Genomic DNA, 20,205 nt, shown 5'->3' on the forward strand with positions numbered 1-20,205 from the left:
TACCGGTATTTGAGGTAGAATTTGGTAACTACCGGTATTGAAAACGCTAAATGTCGGTACCGAAAATCAACTCGGCTCGGGAAATTTAGTACCCGGTATCATTTGCTCATCCATAACATCAGCTGTCACGTCACCAAACAAGCGCCACATCATAAAAAACCAAGTGAGATGCAATGTGAGTTGCCACGTAATCAAAAAGCCGACAAATGCCATTTTAGCTCTCATGTCATCAAAAAATTCCATGTCAGATGTCACGTCAACACACAAGTGCTATATCAGAAAAAAAAACCTAACTGAGTTAAAGTTTAATTAGTATAGGAGTGCTATCGATCAATAAGTTGAAAGTTGATAGTACTTCCTACATATACAAAACCAACTTAGGGGAATAGTGCCACGCAGCTGCGTGGCACTTTGCTATTGGACCAACATTTTTTTAATTTATATTCGTTTAAAATTACGGTTTCGTCCTTAATTTAAAATGAAGTTACGTTTTTACCCCTACTTCAAAATAAAATTACGATTTTGCACTCGGTTCAAAATTATGATTTTATCCCCGTATTACAATTACAATTTTTGCCCAGTTCAAAATAAATTTTTGCTTTTGCCCCAAACTATAAATGACGATTTTGCATTTTCGCCACGTGTCAAAAATTATGCTTTTGCTCGGTTCATAATAAAAGTTTGCTTTTAAAAATATAGTTTTGTCCCCAGCTTAAAATTACGATTTTGTACTTAGTGCAAAGTTATATTACGATTTGTCTCTGGTTCAAATTTATAGTATTGTCATCACTTTAACTTTTGGCAAATTACGATTTTACCCAAATCAACAAATACAACTTTGCCCTAAGTTCAAATTACACTATTGATATCGTGTTAGTATTTTAGCAAAACTATAAAAGTGTTTTTTTAATTGGTTGACTGGATTTAATTTTTTTCCATGTCAAGGAGCTGCCTAACACTCGCTCATTAATCCTGACAAACTACAGCTTTGCCCTGAGCTCAGATCTACGGTCTTGTCATCAGTTTAGTTTTTTTTCCTAACAAAACTATAATAATGTTTTTTTAATTGATTGAGAATTATTCGTGTATCGCCCGCTAGTTTATAATAAAAAGATATCGGTTGGGTTATCTGAATTTAATCTTCATCTTATCTGGACCATCCATCTAACAATTAACGGTCAAGATTACCCATGAAGATCTTCGAAAAAAATAAAAAAATGCAAAAGCTACACCTTAAATACTCTCTCTCTCTCTCTCTCTCTCTCTCTCTCTCTCTCTGTCACACACCTAACAAATAAATCATCAAAATTTTCACAGAAAAAACCAGTTGATCTTCATCTGAACCCTAATTCAACACCGTTACATTTCATCTTCATCTAGATCCGTTCAATCTCCGGTTACAATCTTCACAAAACAGAACTCAATCTTCCTCGATTTAGGGTTGCCAGTTGAAATCAGTCGTCATCAATCATCATTATTATTATTGTTTTTCCAGATCATTCTCACTTCTGTTCAGTTTCTCTCTTACTCTTCGTTTTCCGATCCAAATTTTACGGTATCGGAGTTTTCTATTCGTTTTATTACTCCTTACATCGGTAAACGTCGTCGTTTTATAACTCGTTTTATCGGTAAAACGTCGTCGTTTTGTCATTCGTTGTATCAGTAAACGTCGTCGTCGTTTTATTGCAAGTTACATCCGTAAACGTCGTCGTTTTATAACTCGTTATATCGGTAAACGTCGTCATTTTATTGCTCGTTACATCGGTAAACGTCGTCGTTTCGTTATTCGTTGTATCGGTAAACGTCGTCGTTTTGTCATCATTTTATTCGAGCCCTAATTTCATCAAATTAGGTTTAAATTTAACAATCTTCAATTCTCCATAGCAAAACATTTTAAATAAACTAAATAATTGTGTGTATATTTCACACACACAAACACACAAGTTTTTATAAAAGCAAAACAAAACAAAACCCTAAAAGTTTAATTTCTTTTTTTTTTTTTTTTTTTGAGAAATTTGAAAATTTTTGATTTGGTGAAGTTTGGGATTGAGTTTTTGAACAAAAATGGTGGGAGGTGGAAACCGAAAGGATGATTCGATAGCGATAAACAGCACAAATGTGTTTGCTGCTTTAGGAAGCTTAAAGAAGAAAAAGAAGTCTGATAAAGATCAGGGTACATCGAAAAAGGGCGGAGGTGGTTCGAAGAAGAAGGATAAGGAGAGTAAGGTGGAGAAGGAGCAGGTTTTTTGGGCTCCGGCGCCGTTAATGGTGAAGTCGTGGGCGGATGTGGATGATGAGGATGATGATGATTATTATGCGACTACGGCTCCGCCCCCGGTTTGGGGTGGTGCGGGAATGCAGCAAGAGAAAGTGAAAGGGAATGAGACTCCGGTTGAGGTGAGAAATCATGGGATAATTGTTGTTTGTTAGTTTTATGATGTTTATTTTGGATATAGGATATTGCAGTGACCATTCATGAGAATTGTGTGATGATATCATGATATTAAGGGCTGGCAATAGGTCACCTGTATAAGACACGATTAGACCTGTTTACTGAAAAGGACACTACATAAATCGTACATATGTGTTACAGTCATGAGATATAAATACTTGTGTTATTTGCGTTGTCACACGCCTCTTAAACACGATAAGACACAATTTGCCAGACCTATACTATATGCTAATATTGTTTCCCGAGAGTGAATTGTGTGTTTTTTAAATAGTTACAATGAGATTAATTGTGTGAACTCGGAAGTCAGAATTTTAAAAGATGAAACATTTAGGATAGGTATTTAAGTTTAAAGTAAATTTTAGTATCCATTTTTAACATTTGCGTGATGTTATCCGGTTTTCAGGTGGGGTGTGATCGTTATGGTATGCCATATGCCAATGTTGTAGAAGGTGCTAGGCGCTAGTCGGGCGGTGAGGTACCGCCTAGGGATTAATCGGGATTAATCGGAATGGGATTTTTATATGTATTTTTTCAAAATTATATATATATACCCGATAATATAAAAATAATACTTCAAAATTCACATAAATACTTCAAGTTTCAGATAGTATGGTTCGATTTTGACCGATTTTGACCGCCTAGGACCGCCTAGGACAGCCTAGGACCGATTTTGACCGATTAATATAGTCCGATTAATCCGATTTTTGACCGCCTAGGTACCGCCTTTGACCGACTTTGACCATGGCCGATTAATTGACCGACTAGCTCAAAATTAGGCAGTAAGTGACCGCCTAGCGCCTAGGCGCCGATTAATCGGCCGCCTAGGCCGATTTCTGCAACACTGCCATATGCTTGACACGTGAGTTTTAGGTAGACTATGCGATAGGAGTTAAAAAAAAAAAAAACTTAAAATACCCTCCCATATTATTTTCTTCAGTTTAACTATATGGTATAGCTTGTCTTTTTGTCGTTCTTAAGTTTAAAAGTACTTGTGTAGTGACTAGCGAATGTGTGATTATCTTATCCATTGTCTTAACTCTTAAGTCCCCTGGTAGGCTGGTAGCATTAGGGAATTGGTATGCCATAGGCTTGACATGTGATTTTTGGGTAGACTATGGGATAGGATTTTGTTTTTGTTAAATTACTCTTCCATGTTAAATTGTTATTTCCTTCGGTTTTAACGATTTGGAATATCTTGTCTTTTGGTCGTTCTTAAATGTAAAAATACTTTTAAGTGTGTAGCGACTAGTGAACGGGTGGTTATCTTATCCAATGACTTAAATCCCCTAGTAGCATCAGGGATTTTTTTCAATGATATTTAGTTAGTTTATTCGGATGAAGTTTTAATTAGGGTTTTGGTTATATGGTATCTAAATCATTGCATGGTTCTAAAGCCTGATGATAGTTGAACTTAGGCTTTTCATTTTTTAGGTGATCATTATTGCTTACTTATGTTAAATTGTATTTAACAGTGGAAGTGTGAAACAATGTTCGATCACACAAAGATTTAAGAAATAAGAATATAATTGAAGTATGCAATATCCTTTTATCTTAAGTAGTAATGAGTGATTTTTATCGTATCCATTAGATTCATACGTAGAGATGTATTTGGGGTATTAGTTGAATGTATATTACAATGAAACGATAAAGTAAAAATATAGAGGATGATCATGTAAAAGGGCAACTTATACCCTCATATCGTAGAATATTCGATCGGTTGTAATCTGATTAAAATATGTTCAAAGATGTTTAAATGAGGTAAGTATTAAATTAGAAAATTATGAAGATTTGATTTAATTTGATGGAAAAAATGGGTTGCAATATGTTATATGTTTAGATGACGTAGTCACATAAACCAAAACTAGATGATAATCAATACAAACAATATGGTGATGAAATAGGGTATATCAGTCTATCTTAAAATGTGAAAGGACTTGATTCATGATTGAATTCAAATAGTGATTATAAGAAATAAACAAAGGCATGAATGCTTGATCAATTGTAACTTTGTTGATAAAGGGTCGTTGATGAGTTCTATGCGAATGCTAATCTAGGCCATCATCATCATCATCATCATCATCATCATCATCATCATCATACTCAGTAAATCCCACCAATAGCAAAGCTAACGTAGGGTGTGAGGAGGGTAAGATGTAGACGGCTTTACCTCTACCCCATAGGAATAGAGAGGCTGCTTCCAGTGAGACCCCTGACTTGATAGTAGTTTTGAATCAAGCCTTGGACATAAGGGCACATGACACTCAGCAATTAAGACAAAGGCCGATTAGTGCATGTACTCCCTTGTCTTTCGGCTATCAACGCCACCACATGATGCATGATTAACCATCCTTTCACGAAATTAGTAAAAGCGAATGCTAATCTAGGTGAATATGGATTAAGTTAAGTATCATAAACTAATAATGCGAATGTAAGTTGAACCTATCTCAAATGCTTGATAAAAAGCACTCAGGATTTATGTAGGCAATGGATATTTGTTTGTTATTGTTATGAGTTTTTTTATGTTTTGAGTAAGATCAGTGGTTCATAAAACCATATCACATCGAATTATCAATGGTGTTACATATGCAATTGTTATAACGATGTCAATGTTAGATGTTATATTCGCACTCGACAAGTTTATGGATTTTTAATAGGTATAAAAAATCACTGGCTGAAAAAATATATAAGTAACAAGAGTAACAAAGGCAATAGTCTGTTGAAATGCAGTTACGAATCTATAAAAAAATTCAGTTATTATTTAACACATAGGTTAATGGTGTTGCGGTAATAGCCCTAAAAGATCTCTTATAAATATATATTTTTGAGGTCTAAGATCACGAGGTTATCTCTTATATTGTATTATATATATTGATAGAAGCTATGATAAAGTATACCGAAGGGTGTACAGTCAGCATTAGAGCTAAAGAAGGCATTTTTTACTTGGGGGCTGTTTGGCAACATCTGAATGGTTAAGTGCTGAACCAGTAAGAGGTTTGAACCATTAAGAGCCTATATAATGCTTAACCGTTCAGAGGCAAATGTCTGACCAATTCAGATTAGAGGTCTTAACCATTCAGACTCTGTATAAATCTTAACCATTCAGAGGCAAATGTCTGAACCATTCAGACATCTGCTCGTGAAACAAATAGTCTGAACCATTAAGTGCTGAACTAGTAAGAGGTCTGAACCACTAAGAGCCTCATTAAGAGGTAAACAAACAGCCCCTTAGATACAAACAGCCCCTTAGATGCTGATGAATTTAAAATTTTATGATCTATATTAGAAATAGATACTCAAGAAGATATTTTTAACAACAAAAATAAAAATCTATCAAAGTTTTAAAGGATGTTGATATTATGTGATTTGAGTTCGTTTATGTTCAATGGCCGTTTTTGAATGGAACACATACTTTGAGGTGTTAGGATCATGTTGATGTTGTATAATCAATTTATTGCAATCCGAAATGATTATCGTGTTAGAACACATACAGTTATTTACTTATTTAGGTTTAAAGTTTCTGGAATCATCAATTTGTTTTTAATTCTGTAAACGTGAAACATTATCTTGTAATTTTGGTAAATGGTTATTTTTTTACAGGAAAGTGAAAGTGAAGAAGAAGATGAAATCGACGATGATAACGAAGAAGAAAGTGATCATGAACCAGAAAAAGAACCCGTTAAAATACCCGCTGAAAAAGAAACCGTTGTGCCAAAAGACAATGACCGACAGCTGTCAAAGAAGGAAATCAAAAAGAAAGAACTTGCCGAACTTGAAGCAGTGCTTGCAGAATTAGGGTTAGCTGAAAATACGGGCCAAGATGATTCTTGTGGTAAGCTAACAAATGTTATTTCATATGTAATTCGATATTTTGTATTTGTTTTATAAGGTAAATTGCACTTTGGAGGCACACACTTTTGATTAAGTTCGATTGGTCAAAGTCAAACTCCAAGAAATAAAAATAAGAGTAAAATGCCATTTTTGTCCTTGAGGTTTGGCCAGTTTTGCACTTTCGTCCAAAGGTTTGTTTTTTCGCATCTGGATCCAAAAGGTTTGAAGTCTTGTTATTTGCATCCGGCTTGTTAACTCCATCCGTTTTTCTTCGTTAAGTCAGAGGTATTTCCGTCTGTTCCGCTAACTTAAAGGGAATTCGGTCTTTTTCACTATGTAAAAAGGTCTTTTTCACTATGTAAAAAGACTGAATACCCCTGATTGCCCTGAAAAAGACCGAATTGCCAAATAAAAAGACAGAAATAGCCCTGACTTAACGGAGAAAAATGGATGGAGTTAATGAGCCAGATGAAAATGTCAAGATTTCAAACCTTTTGGACCCAGATACGAAAAAACAAACCTTTGAACGAAAGTCGCCAAACCTCAAGGACAAAAATGGCATTTTACTCTGAAAACACACTTTACACCTTTTTTCTAGTTTTAGCAACCAATATTTATTGTGTAGTTTATACCATGTATAAATCTAAAATAACGTCTTTTCAAGTTTGGGTAAAAAATCTCTACAGAACCTGTTAAATATTCCGATTTCATGCATTCTTTTTCTAGGTGGTACCCAAGAGAAAACCGAGAACAGAAACGGGGAAACTGAAAAGAAAGACAAAAACGTGCCAGGTGGCGAGAGCAAAAACGCCAAAAAGAAAAAGAAAAAAGAAAAGTCTACCAAGGATAATACCAAAGATCAACAACAGGTCGTGCCTGAGCCCGAGACTGCGAATTCAGCGTCAGAAGCTACCGGATCGGAGAAGGTTACTGGAATCGATGTGAAAGAGAAGATAAAGAAGGTGGCTGCTGCTAAAAAGAAGAAATCCAACAAGGAAATGGATGCTGCCGCCAGAGCTGCCGCTAGTGAGGCGGCGGCAAGGAGTGCTAGGCTTGCGGCTGCGAAGAAAAAGGAGAAGAATCATTATAACCAGCAGCCAGTGCGGTAGGTGCACATAGATGAACTATCTGTTTATTTGTCGACTGTCGAGTGCATAATAAACACTCTGAATCTTTGAGTTGGTTTTTGCATAGCAGTATTTCGGATTTACATCGAAAGTTACTAGATGTTTTTAGAGTTTTCGTCGTACTTTGTTGGTAGTTTAAAGTTTAAACTTTTTCTGTGTAGAGTGAACTTAAAAACTCTTGTGGATGTTTTACTAAATCCTGATTTTTTTTTTACATTTTTTTGGTCAACTTTTTGTGTACTTGATGTTATTTATTTGGAGAAATTTGTGTGGTGGTAATAATAGCTTGTGTTGGAAAGTGGTTGTTTGATGGTAGAGGAGACTTTAGTGGTGAACTACTGGTGACTGACCGAGTGCTTGATGGTGGTGGTGTCCGGTGAGGCTGTCAATGATGGCCAACGGTGGTTCCAATAAACTAAGTTTAACCAGTAATCGCTTGAACCAACGATTTGACTGATGGAACCATCCGCTTTCAAGGATCGGGTTTTCCCCATTGCCAACTATAGTCACCAAATTTGACTTAAAAAGATAAATTTAGTTTCATCAAAATCCTTCTCAATTAACATTACATATTTCCAAAGGAGTACTGGATTTTAATAATCCTAACTTGACCGTTAACAGTCTCAACTTAAAATACCTACATTTACGTTGTTGCACGGGATAGATTGATACGATCTCTTCGTTGACTGTATTGCTTTAACGACATTTGCCCACATCATCGATGATTGTTCTTTGTACTTCCACCACCATTTTACATTTTACATGAAGTGCCAAGTTCGCACTTCATATATCCCCCCAATCCACCATATTTATTTTGATATATTAGATTTTCATTATGTATTTGTAATGACGTTTGATATACTTTTGTTGATAACATAGAATTAGGTTGACTATCGTTCTTTATATGACGCGACCTACTTGTAATGGACTGGAAAAAGATTTATTATATAGCGATAGACAAACAACCTCTAAGACTTTTTGCACCCGATGAAGAAAATTCCCGAGTCCACCACTGAACATCATAACATAAAGGTTAGATAAGTCAACCCATACAAAGTCATACATTGTCCTAACATCACAACATAACAAACCATTGTCTTAACATGACTACATAAAACACCACATCAGTTTTTAACATAAAATAAAGCATATTAACATGAAACCATAAAATATCATAAACCATTATGATGACAAATAATATGTATAAATATTATTTGGGTCCTATTAGCACATCAAGAAACAAAAAGATCATTAGCTTTCTTATCAGGTAAAAGTTATTGGTGGCAAAATGGACGGGTCGGGTAGGTTGGGTAATGTGTGTGGGTTCAAATGAGTATTTTAAAGTCGGGTTGGTCCGCCCCATTAACAGGTATCAACCAAACAACACAGAATATAAACATTACCCAAAACGACCCAATCAAATATAACCGGTTTGAAATTGCCACCTCTAGATAAAAAGAGAGGAAGTCTCTTTTCAAACATATTAGGGCTACCTGTACAGATTGGGAGCATTAGCATATGACGAGCGGCCACCAAACAACGCCAACCACGAACCATACAGCGAAAAAGCAATCCAAAGCCATTTTAAAATGGTCCACACACGTAGTTTGCCTGCCAGCGTATAATTAAATAACGTTACTAAAATATAAAAAGGCAACCAAGTGAAATGTTAACCCGAAAAAATATTCAAAAAAATTACCTAGGAGGATTTGGACCCGCATTTCGACCATTCCTAAGGTCATCTGCAATGGTGGGCAGATTTTCCTCTTCTGAAGGTCGATGAAATGGTCCTACTGTAATTGTTGTTACGGCAGAATTTGACCCGTTTTCAGTCGCCTGATTTTTATGAAGATAACGGTGGTACAAAAAAGGAAGAGTTGCAACACACCCAGCAGCATAACCCATGATCCACGTAAACGAAGGAGTCTGAGGGGTTTCATCTCTTGAAATATATAAAACAACGACCGATGCAATGATTTCGGCCTGATGAAACACAGGTTAACACTAAGGTTAATCTGCTGGGTTGTCTCTTCTATGGGTTCAATCTCCTTCTCTGCTCGTCGAATGGCTATGGTCCTGCAAAACAGCAACACCGTTAGCTCGTTAAGAGGGGAATATGGGGGTTTCCCTCTTAACCAGGCTCCGGCGTGAGAATAAGTACTGTTCTGAGTAATAAAACAGTGTGTGTTTTGTGTGAGAGTATAGAGATTGGAATGGGGTTAACCTGAATGATGAATGGTCCTATTTATAGCCGGAGGGTGAAGGAGGGAGGAGCAACCTTGCCAGCTGGTATAGGGCGCCAGCTGTCCGACCAAGGGGAATATCCTCTTGGTCTCCTCTGTTGTGGTCAGAGTGGTGGTACACGTGGCGTACTTACATTTGCCCGTACTGGAGACGTCGTACCGCTGCTGTCGGTCTGCTCCTTAGATTTGCTGCAGGCCCACATGGCGCTTGGTGACTGGTGGCACGTGTTGTCCTTAATGTCGAGAGGAGCATCTTTTGGTGCCACCTTGACGTCTTCCAGAAGCTTCTGGATGTTTTTGCTGATGTAAGCGCCATGTTAGATGAAAAACTGGTGTGATCCTTGCCATGTAGGCAAAGAATTGGTATCATACCTCTTCACAGCCAAAGTGAATCCTAGCTCGATTGAAATCCACAAAGTGTCGAATGGAGTCCACCGATACTGCATGTCCTCTTTTATCCCAAGTGCATTTAACCATCTCAACAAAGCCGCCGGGGGTGGGTCATAAGAATTACTGGATCCATTTTCATGCTCATTTTCTTGAGTTTCAACTAGCAATGGGGAACTGTCTTTTGCATGGTCTTCAGGTGAGGTGTCTATATACACAGTGGCGACGCTTGAAAATTTCCACGGGGGGTCGGAAGTCACCGGACCTAATATTTGGGGGGTCGAAAATGTATACACCTAAAAAATTCTATACGAAACGTACATACATAACACTACTGAGCGAAAAGTTCCGGGGGTCGGGCGCCCCCGGCCCATTGAAAGTTGCGCCCCTGTATATACGGCTCGTATATTGTATACGAGTCGTATATGCTTTGTTGGGTAAGGTATCTATATACAACTTGTATATTTTTCATGTAAAAAAATGATATACAACTCGTATATTTGCACACGAGTCGTATATGCTTTGTTGGGTGAGGTGACTATATACAGCTGTATATTTTTCATGTAAAAAAAGGATATACAACTCGTATATTTGTACACAAGTCGTATATGGTTTGTTGGGTGAGGACGGTAAGGTGACTATATACAGCTTACTGTTCATGTAAAAAAGATATACAACCACACGAAAAATTATATGATTAATTAATGTTTCAAGGGTACAACCAAAAGTCATTTAATCTAAATGTATGTGATAGTGACCTTACCCAAGGTTTGTTTTCATAATTATGCTCGATAGTGTATCGATTTAGTAGCTCTTTTGAAATAAATTAATTTGGTAATTTGCTAATTTTATGACATTCTTTAATTGATATGACTTGTCCTTAGATTATTAAACTAGTTTGTTTTACAAAGTTTCCAAACTAATGCAACACTTCTATTTTTTTTATGATGCCTTGTCACATCCAAGGTGGGTTTTCTTTTTTATAATCACTGATTTGCTTATTTGAATTGACAAACTAAGTAACTAACTCATGTAAATTTTTTTTACCAAAGTTAAACATTATTGAGAATAATTACCCAACGAATTACCAACTTAAGTGTAATGTTATTTTATTACTTTATTTTTTTATTTTTTATATTATCATATAAGTTATGAATCAAAGTTTCTTTTCCTTGATGAACAATCATGTTCACATGGGCATGATAATAAGTAGCGAAGAGACATTGCATTATTAGCCCAACACATGTGATGTGATACATTTAAAAGGAATTCAACCAAAATAGCACCATTATATATTTTGTTAATTATATTATTAGAAAACGGGTCCTAGCGATTCCTTTTTATCGACAAATAATCATTCTAAATGAGAAGAAAACATCACAATCTATAAAAAGTTGCGTGTCGATTCTTTTAGATGAATTTTAAATTTTACAATATCATGGCGTAGACGTGTGGTGATTTTAGTGTCATAATAGCATTTTAGGTAACTCAGATTTACTTACTATCAAATAGAAACTGAATAAGTTTCGTTACGAGTTATGAGATGCGAAGCGTACACTCATTCGAAACTAATTTGATTTTCGGCTTTGACAAACAATAGGGTCAAGAAGACAGCGAATGCTTGTGTCAAAGGACAACCCACTTGAACAAATTTTTCTAAATTTAGTTATATATAAAGTGACATAAAGAAAATTAGTTATATATTAAATGTGACATGTAAAAGTCATATTTTTTTATATAGATGATTACAAGCAAAAGATATAAGCCATTTAACAATGACGAAATCAATTAAAAACTAGTTTTATCTGATAATATATAAAATACAAAAAGTATGTCATGAAACATTATGTTATTTTGCGCCGACAATAAAGATGTGTATTTAGCATTATGTAATCAACCATGGATTTTACTTTATACCACAACCACAAGTGTTCATACGTGCAACCAAAAAATGGTATTTAACAGTAATTTTTACAAACATTTGCATTTGTAAATTTCAACAAATTATCAAATAAAGTAGTTGTTTTATAGTTTTTTTCTCCTTTGTTCGAAATCCCAAATAAAAAAGAAAAAAGAAAAAACTCCAAACGATAATAGGTAAATAACTAAAAAGTGTCAATTCTTTAGATTGTTCGTCAAAAGCTTTTTAATATTATATTAAATTTTGAAGTAAGTTTATTTTCTTATACCAAAATTATGGTAGACCATGTAAAACTATATTCATAAAGCAAACTCAATTTAAAATCAACCCAACAATATACTATATTCGGTTTGAAAAACTTAGGGGCTGTTTGGCAACCTCTGACCGGGTAAGTGCTGAACCAGTAAGATTTTTGAATGGGTAAAGAGACTTTGAGTCAGTAAGTGCTGAGCCAGTAAGCACCGTTTGGTTGGACCTCTGAATGATTGTGTCGTATAACTATTTTACCCATCTGAACTATTATGTATTAAAATGAAATGAATCTGTTTGGTTAGAGTTCTAAATGAGATTAATAATTATAAAAAAAAAATACGAAATCCATGAAAAAAATACTAAAATCCAAATAAAAATTAATACTTTGCGTACAATTTTAATCGAAATCATGTTTACTCTTTCTTCTAAAAAAAATACAAGGATTTGTTTTTATTTAACCCAAAACCTATGGGATTTATTTATTGGAACCAATTTGTATCAACCAAAACGATTCTTTATTTTGTTTTGATATTATACTAATAACTCGTATGCGTGTTCATAAACCGTTAAAATCGTCCAAAGTTAAGTATAAAAATCAAGCACAACATATAACTACTACATAGTGATCAAGATCATCAAGATCCACATAGGAAATCCTATTAAAGATAATAAAATTATATCCTATCAAATGAGGAAAATACCAGCCATGGAGATTGGTATGGTTGTTTTGCACATGCTTGTGCAAAAAAACTTGAATCTGCATTCATTCCCTATGAAATAGTGACTCCATTTGTACATGATAAAACTCCTTTCTTATATACCAAAAGTATCAAGCTTTCAGCCACCCCAATTTAAAATAAAGAATCATAAAAACAATTGCTTTCATTGAGAGTCGAACTCAAGACCTCCCGCTTACTAAACGGGTGCTCTAACCAACTGAGCTATGAAAGCAATATGTGATTCCTCCTTGTGTTCCCTTTTTAATTTACAAAACGGGTGCTCTAACCAGTTTTGCGAACAGCTTTTGGGGGTTCAAAGGATATTGAAAAATTACAAAATTTTGTGGGTGAATGGCTAGCACAAAGTAGTACATTTTAGGCTCAAGAACTGCTCAAAAATGTTTTAAAATGACCGAGATATGACCTCTTAAAGTCGGTTTTAAATTCTGTCAGCATTGTTTTAAGACCTTGTGTCCTCTTTTGACTTGATCTTTACATAGAACCCATGGATTCTAGTTACAACGACACAGGGCCGTTCCTAGGTTTTTGGAAACCCTAAGCGAACTATGAAGTAAGGGCCCTAATTCGCCGATAACCTCTCCTCCAATCTCGACGCAATGGGTGATTGCCCTTACTTTTCTCGTTTCATGATAGCCGCTATCCTAGAAATTGAAAGCAGGTTGCAATGGGAAGTGGGAACGATGATTGCGGCTGTATTTAGGGGCTTTAGGCCGCTAAATATTGATGATTAGGTCGATGGTTGTTGTGTTGTAATAGTTGGAAATCAAGGCGAAATGGGTTTTGAAACTTGACCTTTGTTTGCTAAACAATATTATTTTGGACTCTTTGAATGAAAAATCAGTTTAGTTTTGAAATAAACGTATTAATTTGGGCCTAATAAAAACATATAGTATATATAAAAAAATTTTAAAAACTTGGAGGCCCTTATTTTTTGGTGGCCCTAGGCCCGTGCCTAGGTTGCCAAGCCTCTAGAGCCGGCCCTGCAACGACACACATGGTAATGAGGCAGATTTGAGTGAAAGTGACACAAACCCAATCAACTACAATAACTAATTAAGAATTGCACACATACAATCTCATAAAGCGAATGAAAAAAGAATATAACAGAAATCCACTTTTTAATACAATCTCATAGATCATATGTATTCTATATCTTTAGCTAATCGTTGATGTTCTACTTTTTAAATACAAATTTCAAAGCTGTCTTTATGATTTAACGTATTAAAAGTCCTAGTTTGTTTACATTTAGTTTGTTTGCGCGTAACTTGCTATGTAGCTTGGTACTTATTTTGTGATTTTGATACAGGTATTAGGCTATGTGTAAAGGATAAACGTTTCATCCATTTTCACTATCACATCGTAAAACGAGTGCTACATCACTATCATGTAATGTAGGCATGAGCTTTTACTCACTCTTTTTCACTTTTAGTGTGTAATGGTTTTACAAGTATTCACTATCCACCACCCATTATAAATAATATATTTGAATCTAATAAATTAAAAAAAGAAACAAAATATGTGATTGGTTGATTTTCATAGGCCCGTCATTCTTCCATCTCTCACAAGCGCGATGCAGTTCACAGATAAACCTTTCACGCCCTTCTCGGTCAAAAAGTTTTTGTTATGTCAAGAAGTTACCACTTCATCAGAGACGTGATTCCATTATAATGTTGTTATGTTCTTTTATAAAACTATGCTTTTTTTATAACTTTTTAAGTTCAACTTTTAACCTTTCGAGTCCATTTTTTTAAATAAAATCGGACCCAAAACGTTATAAAATGAACAAAATTGGACTTAAAACGTTATAAAATGAAAAAAATTGGACTCAAAACGTCAAAAAATGAGCGATTAGAAACTCAGATCGTTAAAATTTTTGATTTTAAACTCAAATGGTTAAAACCATTAAATATAAGTACTCAAAAAAAAGTAATTTACTCTTTAATTTACTTTAATAATTTGAATTTCTGATTGTTACAATAACGGTCCTTTAAGTTCAAACTAAAAACCATTTCTTGGATCCTCACACATAAAGAAGAAAAACAAAATACAGATAAATGGGCTCCATTTTCACCATTATTATTATTATGTCTTCAATCTCAAGCTTTTTAACCTGAAAATTCTCTCTCCTCCACCTTTCTCTCTCACTACTTGCATGCCTTCTTCTCTCTGCTTCTCTCCCCAAACCCATGTCCATTTTTGTCCCTGAAAGCCCAGGTATATATTATATATATATCCTCTCTCTCTATATGTATACTATATATAAAATAAAATATATGAATATATATATATTTGTGTATGTAAAGATCTTCTGCAAACACCACCTGATTCTCAGTGCTCTGACTTTTAGATTATATTATTGCTGTCTTCAACAATCTTTTAATGTAAACACATGTTGCTATTTGACAAAACCCTACTGGCATTATCAAATTTTTATATATATTCTGTTTCAGTTTGCTCACATATAATTTTTAAAAAAGTTGTATCCTTTTATTCAAATTTTGGGGCTTTTTTTTGATCTGGGATTTCTTACCAATTTGTATTTCACATTTCTTTTAGGTATGTTACTAGATCCTGATCTCAGTTTCAGATCTACAAATTCCAGTACTACTATTTTTTTTTCACTTTTTTTTTTATTTTTTTTTTTAATTTTTTTAGCTTGTTTTAGATCTATTTATATGTTTCTGATATGTGTATGAACAAGTAGTGTTAGTGTGTTAGATTATCTTGAAATATTTGTTTTAAAAGTTGTGAATTTATCATAATTTATCATATAAAATAAGATGACAGCAATCAGTATTTTGATTTTCACAATTTTTAATTTAAAATGATTTATTTTTCATATTGATTTTCTTGAAAATTTGAAAATTTCTTATGTGAGATGAGATCTTACCAATGGGTATTAAAAGGTTTTCTTGAAAAGTTTTTTTTTTTTTTTTTTTTTTTTTTTTTTTTTTTAAAGATGAGATCAATCAGATCATAGCTTTGGGTATTATTAGTTGTAAATTTATCATATAAAACAAGATGACAGCAATCAGTTTTTTTATTTTCAAAATTTTTAATTTAAAATTAGTTCTCTTTCATATTGATTTTCTTGAAAAATTGAAAATTTCTTATGTGAGATGAGATCATACCAATGGGTATTACTAGGTTTTCTTGAAAAGTTTTTTTTTTTTTTTTTTTTTTTTTTTTTTTTTTTTTTTTTTAATAAAGATGAGATCAATCAGATCATAGCTTTGGTCATATCCTTAAACATGAATTTCTTGAGAAATTTTGCTAAAGATGACTAAATTCTTCATATTTCAGGCTTATTATTGGCTGCAAATTCGACTTTTTCTACTATGCTTAAACAGATTCTCGCAAAACTCCCCCGTAAATCATCAAAACCGAATCAAAACTGTTCAGACGGTAGCAATGCAGCCACCGATTTAACCAACAATGGCGGTTTCACCAACACCTGTAACGTTATTTCGACTCGATTAAACGTTGTGAAGAAAATGTCATCATCTATATTCCCGACATCGAATGGCGATATGATCCAGCCTCATATACCGTTTAAAGACGTCCAAAACTCCGAAAAACCGAGACTTTTGATCAGTAAGTTGAATCTCTGCTCCGTTACATACGATTTCAACGATCAAGATAAAGACGACGCGGAAAAAGATCAAAAACGCCAAGTTTTAGTCGAGATTCTCGATTTTCTCGTTTCGGATTCCGTAAAACTCACCGAACCCGCCATGTCAGCGATATGTAAAACATGTGGCGACAATCTTTTCCGTGAGTTCCCACCGAAGTACTCGAACTCGCCACGTGGCGAAACGGAAGATGACGATCCGTGGTTTGATCCCGCTTGGTCACATCTACAACTTGTTTACGAAATCCTCCTTAGATTCGTTAGTTTAAGTTCTCTCGATCCGAAAATCGCTAAGCAGTATATCGACCATCCATTCTTGTTAAGATTACTCAATCTATTTGACTCCGAGGACCCACGAGAACGCGATTGTTTGAAGTCGGTTTTACACAGGATTTACGGCAAATTCATGGTTCATCGACCGTTTATTCGGATGGCCGTCAGCAACGTTATCTACCGGTTTGTGTTCGAAACCGAAAAGCACAACGGGATTGCGGAACTACTGGAGATATTCGGGAGCGTTATCAGTGGATTTGCGTTACCGTTAAAGAAAGAACACAAGATGTTTTTGTCACGGGTTTTAATTCCGCTGCATAAACCGAAATCCGTTGGTGGTTATCATCATCAACTAACGTATTGTGTTGTTCAGTTTATAGAAAAGGAACCGAAACTTACGAGTGTTGTCATAAACGGGCTGCTGAAATATTGGCCCGTGATGAGTAGTCAGAAGCAGTTGATGTTCTTGAGCGAGTTGGAAGAGTTGCTTGAGTTGATCCGGACCGATGAATTTGAAAAGATTATGGTTCCGTTGTTTCGGCGTATAAGAAGTTGTCTTGATAGCTACCATTTTCAGGTAATTTTCTGAGTTTTTGTAAAATGCTTCAGTTATCCAATAACTGTTTTTTTTGTTAGAGTTAATTACTGTTTTCGTCCCTGTGGTTTGTCAAATATCACTATTTCAGTCCATTAGTTTAAAAATTGCGATTTCAGTCCCTGTGGTTTCACTTCCGTAATCATTTCAGTCCACCTCGTAACCATTTCAGTCCCTGTACTTAACAGAATAATGGATTGAAATGGTTACGAAAATGAAACCACAGGGACTGAAATTGTTACGAAAGTGAAACCAAAGGGACTGAAATCGCAATTTTTAAACTAATGGACTGAAATAGTGATTTTTGACAAACCACAGGGACGAAAACAGTAATTAACTCTTTTTGTTACATAGTACATGTTTGAGTTCACAATAGATGCATAATAGGTAATATCTGAAATGCTTCATGTCTAATGTTTGAAGAATTTTTTTTAGCAAATATGATTATAAATTTATAATAATTATAATCTTATTTTTGGAATGAAATGATTTAGGAGGTTTCTATAAGCTATTTTTTAGAGTAAACTGCCATTTTCGTCCCTAAGGTTTGGCCCGTTTTGTGACTTTCGTCCAAAGGTTTGTTTTTCCGCATCTGGTTTCAAATCTTGCCATTTTCATCCGGCTCGTTAACTCCATCCATTTTTTCTCGGTTAAGTAAGGAGTATTTTTCTCTTTTTTGTTAACTTAAGGGGCAATTCGGTCTTTTTCACTTTACGTACAAGCATTTAAAATACCCTTGACTGAATCTTTAGAGCGAATTGCTCTTTAAATTAACAAAAAAGATGGAAATACCCCTGACTTAACGGAGAAAAATGGATGGAGTTAACGAGCCGGATGAAAATGACAATATTTCAAACCTTTTGGATCCAGATGCAGAAAAACAAACTGTTGGACGGAAGTCGCAAAACTGGCCAAACCCCAAGGACAAAAATGGCATTTTACTCTCCCTTTTCTTAATTTGACCCATTGGAAGGCCGAATCGACCCACTCAAAAGCAGTGCGGACCCATAAATTTTTTGCTGGGGGTGCGGATGAGGTGTTCAACCATATTTTCGAGGGGTACGTCAGGTTTTTTTGCATGAAATATACACTAATTTTTTTTTTCAAGTGGTGCGGCCGCCCACCCTGGCCAAAGGCTAGGTCCGCCCATGCTCATAAGTAAATGGGTCAACTTGGCCTGATTATCCTAAAATTTTGTGTTTGATCCAAACTTATTTTTGGAATGTTGCTCGATCTAACCAACTTGCCCATTTTTTAGAATTCTATTGGTGATTTAGCATGATCACTCATTAAAACTCGGTTTAATCACGTGGCATTTTTGACCCGTTAACTTAACGGGTCGGTTCATGCTATGTTCTATCTCTAATTGGTCAAACTTGTCTATACTCTATAGAGTGTTTATAATACATGTTACTATGTTCATATAAATTCAAAACTTTAGACATAATAGTTAATATCGCCGTATCAAAACTGCTAATGTTGTTATAACGAGCTAATTTTTGGTAATAACGTTCAGGTGGCGGAACGAGCGCACTTCTTATGGAACAACGAGCACATACACCATCTTATAATGTGCAACCGCCAAGTAATCATGCCTATCGTCTTCTCATCATTACAACACAACTCAAAGAACCATTGGAACCGCACGGTGCTCAACCTAGCACAAAACGTGTTAAAAATGTTTAACGAGGTTGACGAACAATTAGTGCTTTCATGCCAATGCAAGTTCGAGGAGGAAAAATCAGCCACCGTTATGGTGGCTGAGAGGCGGCAGTTGACATGGGAACACCTTGAAACCGCAGCCGCTAATGCTTCGGTTTTAGAGGGACCCACCACCGCCACCTCCACGTGTGTCGTCTCTTGCTAATGTTTGGTGTTGTGTATTTGTAGTTTGAGAGTGTTGTTACTCTCATTTCAACAATGGTGTTGTATATTAATAGTGTTTGTGTCAATTGGTTTGGTTATTTTGTAACCTAGTGGTTATACTTATAACTTATATAATATTTCACATGGCAAATGGGGCATTACAACATGATTGATGAGTTGTCATTTGACAATTGTCCCCTTACATCACAAAACACTTTTCTTTTTCCTTTTTAAAAAAAAAAAAAAAAATTCTCTGATGTTCTAATTATTAGTGATGTGCTATACAAAGAGACTATTTTTTTTTTCAGTCTTATCATGTTTTGTCACCAAAGTTAAGTTGAAATATAATTTAAAGAAATCCAATGCTGTCTATAAATGTTCCTCTTCATAGCTAGTCACTTGGTCTAGGTTTAGCTAAGGTTGCGTATGGTTCGCGTAATGAATCGCTTTTTTTTTTTTTTTTTTTTTTTTTGAAGGAGTTGAAATTTGTCGAAGGAATGATAATTTGAAGGAATTAGAGTCGGAATTGGATTTTGCAGAAAGGAACTATAATGCAATGATACTCTTTAACAAGTTGAGATGGCAAAACAGACATATCAGGTTGCTTTTAGTGTAGGTCGATACACCATGTCAGGTTGCTTTTATTGTAGGCCAATACACCATAAAGTGTGTGCGGGTTAAATGAGTTGTGTTCTCGTTATATTATAGTTAATTTTTTAACACGAAAAAATATAGGTTGTGTTTGGTTTGAATAATTCTTCCCGCCAATCCATCAAATTGCAAATTGTGCTTATCCGCTAACCCATTTAACTCCGAAATTCCCATTATCCTCTCTATCCGTTATATCTTAAATTCGAGTATAAATATACGTCTCTTGACCTGATGCGACC

General features: G+C 35.0%; 2 protein-coding genes and 1 non-coding gene across 3 annotated transcripts; 2 read left to right on the forward strand and 1 right to left on the reverse strand.

Annotated features, from left to right (window-relative positions):
* The first annotated feature begins 1,260 nt into the window (after positions 1–1,260).
* Positions 1,261–7,636, forward strand: LOC110893820 (nucleolin). Its single transcript, XM_022140962.2, has 3 exons — positions 1,261–2,397; positions 6,050–6,281; positions 7,007–7,636. Exons 1-3 carry the CDS (start codon positions 2,065–2,067, stop codon positions 7,387–7,389), a joined length of 948 nt encoding a protein of 315 aa, XP_021996654.1. The 5' UTR covers positions 1,261–2,064; the 3' UTR covers positions 7,390–7,636.
* Positions 7,637–13,087: 5,451 nt separating this feature from the next.
* TRNAT-AGU lies at positions 13,088–13,161 on the reverse strand. Its single transcript has one exon. It is a non-coding gene; the product is annotated as a tRNA-Thr (tRNA).
* A 1,811-nt stretch (positions 13,162–14,972) lies between these two features.
* On the forward strand, positions 14,973–19,484 carry LOC110893821 (serine/threonine protein phosphatase 2A 57 kDa regulatory subunit B' kappa isoform). Its single transcript, XM_022140964.2, has 3 exons — positions 14,973–15,164; positions 16,254–17,431; positions 18,966–19,484. The coding sequence occupies exons 1-3, from the start codon at positions 15,137–15,139 to the stop codon at positions 19,314–19,316; spliced, it is 1,557 nt and encodes a 518-aa protein (XP_021996656.1). The 5' UTR covers positions 14,973–15,136; the 3' UTR covers positions 19,317–19,484.
* Positions 19,485–20,205: the final 721 nt, after the last annotated feature.

This window comes from Helianthus annuus, chromosome 12, assembly GCF_002127325.2.
Source record: "Helianthus annuus cultivar XRQ/B chromosome 12, HanXRQr2.0-SUNRISE, whole genome shotgun sequence".
Classification (NCBI taxonomy): Eukaryota; Viridiplantae; Streptophyta; class Magnoliopsida; order Asterales; family Asteraceae; genus Helianthus; species Helianthus annuus.

Bases quoted from the DNA above. Each gene is read 5' to 3' on its own strand.
- LOC110893820 (XM_022140962.2), top strand. From the start codon at position 2,065: ATGGTGGGAGGTGGAAACCGAAAGGATGATTCGATAGCGATAAACAGC. The intron at 2,398-6,049 runs GTGAGAAATCAT...ATTTTTTTACAG, and splicing joins GGAATGAGACTCCGGTTGAG to GAAAGTGAAAGTGAAGAAGA. The intron at 6,282-7,006 runs GTAAGCTAACAA...TTCTTTTTCTAG, and splicing joins GGGCCAAGATGATTCTTGTG to GTGGTACCCAAGAGAAAACC.
- LOC110893821 (XM_022140964.2), top strand. From the start codon at position 15,137: ATGTCCATTTTTGTCCCTGAAAGCCCAG. The intron at 15,165-16,253 runs GTATATATTATA...TTCATATTTCAG, and splicing joins TTTTGTCCCTGAAAGCCCAG to GCTTATTATTGGCTGCAAAT. The intron at 17,432-18,965 runs GTAATTTTCTGA...AATAACGTTCAG, and splicing joins TTGATAGCTACCATTTTCAG to GTGGCGGAACGAGCGCACTT.